Below are 8,000 nucleotides of genomic sequence, written 5' to 3'. Positions count from 1 at the left end.
TCCTGCTAACGTGGTTTAAACCCCACTATAATTACAGCTGCAAGAAATTGTGTCATTTGAAAAACTCAAGCACAATATTTTCCTCACAAAACTGTTTTTAGTGTCTCTTCTCTTGGCCCTCTCTCTCCCACTATTGTTACGAACATCTTACTTTCTTCAGTTTATCCAGCTACTGCTTCCCCAATGCATAATTTAGGTTATAATTATTTTCTCATTTTCCCCTCCAGCTGGCACTAGTTTGGTCGCTCCCATTTCATAGATCTTTAAAATGTCACACTGTTGCTCTGGCTTATTTAGAAATCCTGTAAAGAGGGGAAGTGTAGATTGCAGGGCAGCCTCAGCCCTCAGAAAAGTTTATCTGCTCTATCATGGGTCCCAGCTGACAGGATGCCAGGCCAGCAAGCTAACAACCAACAGCTGAGCGCCATGGCAAAGAACTATATAAAGACAATCATCTGGCTTCTGCTACTTTAAAAACAAAAGGCAAGAGATAGCATACTGGAGAGGAAACAGAATAAAAACTTTTAGTAATGATAGTGTCCCATGTATCGAGCTCCCATTGTATTTCCACATGGTACAGTAAATATCAGAGGCTACCTCCACTGATTCAGACTTCCATAAAACAAGACACTTGGGACACAAAGGAGTTTCTCATTCTGTTTCTGTATCTGTCACCCTAAAAAAATACAGTGATGCAAAGTTCATCACTGAAAGATGTGGAGAAAAAGTGGTGACCAAAACTTTGCAATATAATAATGGACCTTTTTTAACCTAAAAATTTGAAGGCCGGGCGCGGTGGCTCAAGCCTGTAATCCCAGCACTTTGGGAGGCCGAGACGGGCGGATCACGAGGTCAGGAGATCGAGACCATCCTGGCTAACATGGTGAAACCCCGTCTCTACTAAAAAATACAAAAAACTAGCCGGGCGAGGTGGCGGGCGCCTGTAGTCCCGGCTACTCGGGAGGCTGAGGCAGGAGAATGGCGTAAACCCGGGAGGCAGAGCTTGCAGTGAGCTGAGATCCGGCCACTGCACTCCAGCCTGGGCCACAGAACGAGACTCCGTCTCAAAAAAAAAAAAAAAAAAAAATTTGAAAAACAATGCATCAATTTTCATACTTTCTCTTTTAAATTTTCTTTATTTTGATCCCCAATATATTATCAGTATACTCAAATGACATTAATATTAACCAACGTCAGCAGTTTGTATTCTGTAAGGAATTGAGCTCATATAATGAATCACCTTGAGTATTTTTTAAACACAAAATTACAACGATTTATAAATGTTCATCTTTAAAACGCACTTGAGAATGATTGTCCCAAAGGTTAAGTAGAAGCTTTTTCAAAAAAGCAGATCACAAGGAACTGTGCCAACCCTTTCTTAAAAATTTCTATAAAATTCAAAGGAAGAAATAAACAGGAAATCTAGTCTATAAATGAAATTTAATATTGTAGTCATATGTTTATAGGCCAAGAGCTCATATGCAAAACGTCTGAAGGAACGCGACGGTCAGATATTGAGATGCTGGCAATTGGTCATCTGCTAATGCTGAACTTGGGAATTCCTCATTTATACAGAGGGCAATTAAGTACCAAAGGGCTAGAATACTTTACTTATTGTAGGAAAAGAAAGTTAAGGACAAACTAAACTTAGTCCAGATAATTCTCAGATCCTCACATAAAACAACTTGTGTTGCTTTTATTATTATTATTATTTCTTTTTTTTTTTTTTTTTGAGGCCAAGTTTCCCTCTGTCACCCAGGCTGGAATGCAAGGGCATGATCTCGGCTCACTGCAACCCCCACCTCCCAGGTTCAAGGGATTCTTATGCCTCAGTCTCCTGAGTAGCTGGTACTACAGGTGAGCATCACCACGTCCTGCTAATTTTTGTATTTTTAGTAGAGACGGGGTTTTGCCATGTTGGCCAGGCTGTTGTTGAACTCCTGAGCTCAAGCAATCTGCCCATCTCGGCCTCCCAAACTGCTGGAATTACACGCATGATCCACCATGCTGGCTCTTGCATTTATTTTAAAAAGAAAGACCGTGTCTCTTCTGTTCTCCTTTGTCTTCAAGAACAGATTTTTATAGTTTATTAAATATTAAAATTACATAGCTTGTTATAAATGTGTGTTTTGCAGACAATAACCATTATAAATATCACTTAGATCTGCAACTATTTTTTATTTATTGTTTGCATTAAAAAGACAGCACTTTTCAGGTACAGTTAGATAGTCCAAGTCAATAGTAAGAACCATTTTAACTCCTAAAAGTGAACAACTGTGTTAGCTATGAACACTAGATACAAGTCATGAAACTCCAGCTTGCATTTACTTAGGCAAAAAGATTTTATGAAAAGGATATCAGAATATTTCATGTATATAAACAAGAGCAAGGCCTGGAGTCTTATACAACTTGACCCCAGGAACAAGGAAGCGAAGCACCCTCCCCCCCTCCCCTTTTGTGCTTTTAGTGGTTCCATTTCAGTCACCTCCATTAGGGTGTGGGCTTTCTCAGATGGTGACCACCAGCAGCTTCCAAGCCCCTGATCCACGGCTTCTACTGGCAGAAATACTCATCTACTCTTTTAGTGCCCATTCAAAAAATCCTAACGACAAACCCATCGGCCTGCCTTGAGCTGCATGACTATAGGCAGGAAGGTGGAGTACCCCTGGTCACAGACCACCTAAACGGCATGATTAGAATCCAAGTAGAAATAATTATCCACAAAAAGCAGGGCAGGCCACTGGACAGACAAACCGAGAATAATCAAGTAAAGCAAAACAAGCACGAACTCTGAAAGCTCAGGCAATGTCAGAAAGGTCAGGTGACACAAGGTGGAATAACGAAAGTTGGCATTAAAGCATTCTTTGCGAGAGAGAGAGAGATTTATGGTTACATTTTACTTCTATGTCCCAGTCAAAACAAATAACTTTAAAACTTGGTAATACATCATTTTTGTCTCCCCTCTCTTAGATGTTTTTCTGTCACTTTCCCCTGTCATCTAAGTTTTGGGTCTGTAAATTGCCCCTCAAAACTTATACAAAGCATAATGTGTTCATCAGAATTGTTTCAGGGTTGTGTTAGTTTTAGGATCAAGAGCTTCTTGTATGCATTTCTTTATTCCAGATTCGCAGCATCATCTTTTGGGCTTTGAGAGTCTGATGTAATTTCCAGTTCATACTCCTTTTTCAATTGCTGCACTTTCATGTTTAGGTCCAGTAAAGTTCTAGCCAGCTGGTGGTTTTGGAAATGCATTTCCACCTAAAAGTTAGAAAAAAATAAAAATTTTTATTAGCCTGAGATACAGATCAAATGAAACCACTCTCTGACTACACAGAAGAAATAAGAAGTTTGTAGGAAAAGAAATTAAGATATCAAGAAAGATGTATTTCTCATCTTATTCTCCAGTTCTGTTTGGTCTGACTATAAAACTGACTTTCTATATGACAAGGTAAAATCCAGATATATAACTAGCTTTTGAAATGGCCTTGAAATGAAAACAAAAACAGCTGATGCACAAAGCTGTCCATATGAAAAATACCTATGTACCGAAGGCTGTTTTCAAGCAATAGCATGTGATCCACAATGAAATCATTTCTCTTTATGTGCCTTCTGAGCCACAGGATAACTGCCTACAGCCACCTAAGTATTCAGAATCTGTGCCTATTTACTTGATTACTTACCATTTCAAGTTTTCAGGATTTTAAATGGTCTACCTGCTGAGCAAAAGCATTTAATGACACTTTAGAGGCACATGTATAGTTATGTGTACTTACATAATCTAACATTTTTCACTCTGGAGTGAAATCTGTTAGATATCAAGGCTGATTTATACCATCCTCCAGTGGGAGTTTATGAAGGTCCTCATGTGTTTAAAAAAAGATCTCTTGGGCATGTTACCCCGGGGACAGTCCAGCAAAGCTTAGTCCAACATATTCTTTGTATTATAACTGAAAACGAATGATCAACTACTTGCAAATTTCTTGAGCTAGGGCTTGTTTAATGCAGTTCTTGAGGAATTTGTTCTCTCTGCTAAAAAATCTTCATCAGCTTGTCAATAGAAACCACCCCTGGATGAACCAGGACAGTGTGTTGGTAAAAAGTAAATATTCATGGTCACCTAATTTGCAAAATAAAGCTACTGGATAAAACTATCTTTCAGTTTTTCTCTGAGACATTATTCTCCATTCTGCAGCACCTAGAATCATTTTTCTGACAGCAAGAATTAGCAAAGAATAAAATAAGTGAATATCCAGCAAACAAGCAGTAACAGTATACAATCACCACCAAAAAACCCTTGCACCTTGCCTGCAGGAAGCTTCAGCTCTCTAGGGTAGCCCAGATGCTCTATAATCCTGCTCTCCTCTTGAGCTTCCTTTCCTGGCCCTCTTTCCAATGCCAGCTCCCACTGCAGCTGGTCAGAAACCTTGCCAGTCCCTAAACAAACGCTGAGCTGAAGCACACCTCTTTCTGTCCCCATTTCTGTTTAAGATGCCCTTTGCCACCTCTCTCTGCTGAACCCAGTCAAACGCCAACTCTTCTGAGAAGCCTTCCCTGATTGCATGGGCAGACATAATTGCCTCTTATCTGTGCATCCACAGCACTCTGTACAAGTGTCTCTCAGAACACGCTGACCAGACCAGACTGATGATTGTGAGGGTAGAGGCTGTATCTTATTCATAATTGTATCCCCAACTAAGAGTGCACTGCCTGGGCACACAACCTAGTAGGTTCTCTGTGTGTTTGTTATAAAAGTGAGTGAATTAATTAACTGATGAATATCCATCCTGTACTTTCATGCCAGAATGAAGAAGAAAAATTACTGGTAATGATTTACCATCTAAATAAACTATGTATAATTCACACTTATGAAATTCAGACATCAATGGTTCTTTAACTTTTCTTTCATCATGGATCTCTCTGAGAATCTGATGAAAGTTATGAACCCTCTCTGAGGAAAAACTATATGCACATCAAAAATTTTGTATACAATTTTAGGTATATAGAACCCCTGAAATCCATTCACAGACCCTAGAAATCAATGATTCTCACTAAGAAAACCCAAACAACAAAAAATAGTATAAATAGCAATGCAACTCTAAATTAAATTTGTTCATCATCTTTCCTTACAAATACCATCCTAATACATGATACATATACATTTGTATAGGAATGTATGTCAGTTCCTGTAAAAATCGAGTTAATAACCAAAAATCGAAAACTAAGTCTTCTAGTGGTGATGATATTAAGGTACAGTGTCCACACTCGTGTGCCTCTTCCTTATGACCAGGATAAAATGACTGACCAAGATGTTGACCATCGTCTGTAACCCAAGGACACATTATTTGTGTATGTGTAAACTTTGCTGGTTCCCTCCCGGAAAAAACTCCTGATTTTTTGATAGGAATGTATCTGTTCTTTTTTGGTAAAGAGTCTAAGGTCTATAGTAATCATTACAATAATAGCCACTAAACAATACCCATGGTCTAAGCATTTCATAGAATATTACCTCACATAAGCTCTGGAATCCTATGAGATTATAAATTCCATTTTACAGATGGGTAAACAAACTTGCTAAGTAGCAATCCCAAAGTTGTAGGGCCAGCAAGTGTTTGCAGAATCTGTAAATGGTAATGTTGGTATTTGAGCCCTCATCTGTTTAGATTTTATTGCCACCAGCGGTCTACAGCCATACCACCCTGAATGCCCCAATCTCACCAGATTTTATTGCCACCCCCAACATATTACTTGTCTAAAGCTCCTAACAACTTACTAGAATGTTCAGGTTGAAAGCTGTCTCAGAGCTTATTCATTGTAATCTCCTCATCTGATTTAAATGTGAGTCCCCTGAGGCTCAGGGAGGGGTACCGGCAGATCCCAAGACTACAATGCAGAGATGGCTGCGCCAGGTTTCAGCCTTCCAGTTTAGCATCCTGGCCCATAGCACAGGCCTCCAGGGGCCGAATGAGGTGGCTCCGGCTGCCCTGCTGCTCAGACTCACCGCTTAGACTCGGGGTGAAAACCAGGTGTTTCTTCGACATTGTTGGATCAGATAATAAATCTGGTAATAAATCTAATTTAACCCATGTTAACAATCTAAATCTGACAAGGAATTTAGGATATTGTCTTTTTTTTTTTTTAGACGTCTCGCTCATGTCGCCCAGACTGGCATGCAATGGCACAATCTCGGCCCACTGCAGCCTCTCCCTCCCCAGTTCAAGTGATTCTCCTGCCTCAGCCTTCCGAGTAGCTGGGATTATAGGCGCCAGCCCCCATGCCCAGCTAATTTTTGTATTTTTAGTAGAGATGGGGCTTCACCATGTTGGCCAGGCTGGTCTCAAACTCTTGGTCTCAGGTGTTCCCTTGCCTTGGCCTCCCAAAGAGCTGGGATTACAGGCGTGAGCCACAGCACCGGCCTAATACTGTTCTTCTTAAACTCAGAAATGCGATAACATTCTTAATACAATTTACTGATGGTTGGATCAGTTCTAAAGTAGTGGTTAATTGTATTAGTGTATTAGTAATCAGTGCAAAAGAGAAGAATTTTCCAAGTCAAGTCTCCACTGCACACTTTCCTAGGCAGCACCATTTTAAAGTTTGAATTGCTCCTATTCATCGTGTCCTTTTCAAATTGTGACTAATTTCCAGTTTTTTTAATTTAAAAAAAAAATCAGCTAAAATATTTACCTACACACCCTCCTGTTTAATGTTCGGACATAACCTGTGTAATGTTCAAAACTGGGCAATTTTACAAAATGCCTTATCATTTCCAGTTTTCTGAATTATTACCCACGGGAAAGATAAGAATAAAACTTGCGGGGTATAAAGAAAGAGTTACTGATGGACACACTCCATCAGTCCCAAGAGAGTTTATTTCATGGAAGTTTCCTCCTCCATGAGCCATACTTACACATAGTCACAGTTCCCTACAGGGCAGAAAACTATAGAAACAGGTTGGGGAGGAGACATCCACGGGTCCTGTAGGGCCCCTTTCCTTCTCAACGATGCCGGAGAGGTGGGGGCATCAACGCCTTGTCCAGACCTGAGCTGGCCTCCCCGAGAAGAACAGCCGCAGTGGCCAGGGCTCCCTCTCTGGGAGCAGCTCCCGTGGCTCTCCCCAAGGTCTCAGGTGGGCTACGCGGCCAGCTGCTCTGGAACCCGAGGAGAGGTCCCGGGAGAGGGAGCCCTGGGAGCCGTCCGCCCAGCCCGCGCTCTCACCAGCTCCGCCCGCAGCCCGGCCAGGGTGGCCTCGACGCGCGCCCAGCTCTGCTCCTCCCGTGCCGCCGCCGCTGCCGCCGCCTCCCGCGCGCGCCTCGAGGTCCCGCGCTGCACCGCCCACTGGAAGGCGCGAGTCAGCCGTCGTCTGAGGTCCTCCAGCAGCGGGTTGGCGGCGAGGGCCTCCTCCTGGACGTCCGTGCTCCTGCCGTCCCCGGGGAAGCCGCACGCGGGACGAGGTGGGAACCAAAGCTCTGCTCTACCTGGGAGTCCCTGGAGACCCTGGGAAATTCTCTCTCTGAAGCGGCGGAAGTCCCCGGGGCCCATCACGGAGACGCCTGGTCACTCCTTCAGCGCTGCTGCCGAAAGATGAGTTTCCTAGTTTGATGTTTAGGGCTGGTCAGGGCGGGGGCGGAGGTAATTCAAGAACTCTTGCCAAGTGGGACGCTGCAACTGGCCCGCCATTCAGAGACGCTCCTTTGCTCCCAGTCACATCTGAGTCCTCCATTAGCGACAGAGGAAGGAGGCGGTTCCCATAACTCCAGAAGTTTCAGCTGGGTCGCTTTTTTCTGCTGCTTGCTTTGAAAGGAAGTCTTTATAAGGAGAAGGCTTGGGAACTGAGCAGTCAGTCTAGGTAAGTGGAAGTGGCAGTACAGGTGGAAGATTTGTGACCAAAGGTAGAATATTTCAACCCAAAACCTTCTTAGTTGCCTTGATCTCCTAATACTTCATTCCTTAAAAACAATTTTTTTTCTTACTACTCTCTGCCAAGCACTTTGCCAAGTTTG

General features: G+C 42.5%; 1 protein-coding gene across 1 annotated transcript; it reads right to left on the bottom strand.

The window, feature by feature from the left end:
- Nucleotides 1-2,463: 2,463 nt before the first annotated feature.
- On the bottom strand, nt 2,464-7,539 carry AARD (alanine and arginine rich domain containing protein). The gene is made up of 2 exons (XM_026454554.1): nt 7,216-7,539; nt 2,464-3,258 (listed from the first exon to the last, which is right to left on the bottom strand). Exons 1-2 carry the CDS (start codon nt 7,537-7,539, stop codon nt 3,115-3,117), a joined length of 468 nt encoding a protein of 155 aa, XP_026310339.1. The 3' UTR covers nt 2,464-3,114.
- Nucleotides 7,540-8,000: the final 461 nt, after the last annotated feature.

This window comes from Piliocolobus tephrosceles, chromosome 7, assembly GCF_002776525.5.
Source record: "Piliocolobus tephrosceles isolate RC106 chromosome 7, ASM277652v3, whole genome shotgun sequence".
Lineage (NCBI taxonomy): Eukaryota > Metazoa > Chordata > Mammalia > Primates > Cercopithecidae > Piliocolobus > Piliocolobus tephrosceles.
This window is presented reverse-complemented; position numbering and strand designations above follow the sequence as displayed.

What these genes read in the sequence shown, in the direction of transcription:
- AARD (XM_026454554.1), bottom strand. Translation starts at nt 7,539, where the DNA reads ATGGGCCCCGGGGACTTCCGCCGCTTCAGAGAGAGAATTTCCCAGGGT. An exon ending in CCGGGCTGCGGGCGGAGCTG is followed by an intron (nt 3,259 to 7,215) that starts GTGAGAGCGCGG and finishes TCTAACTTTTAG; the next exon opens with GTGGAAATGCATTTCCAAAA.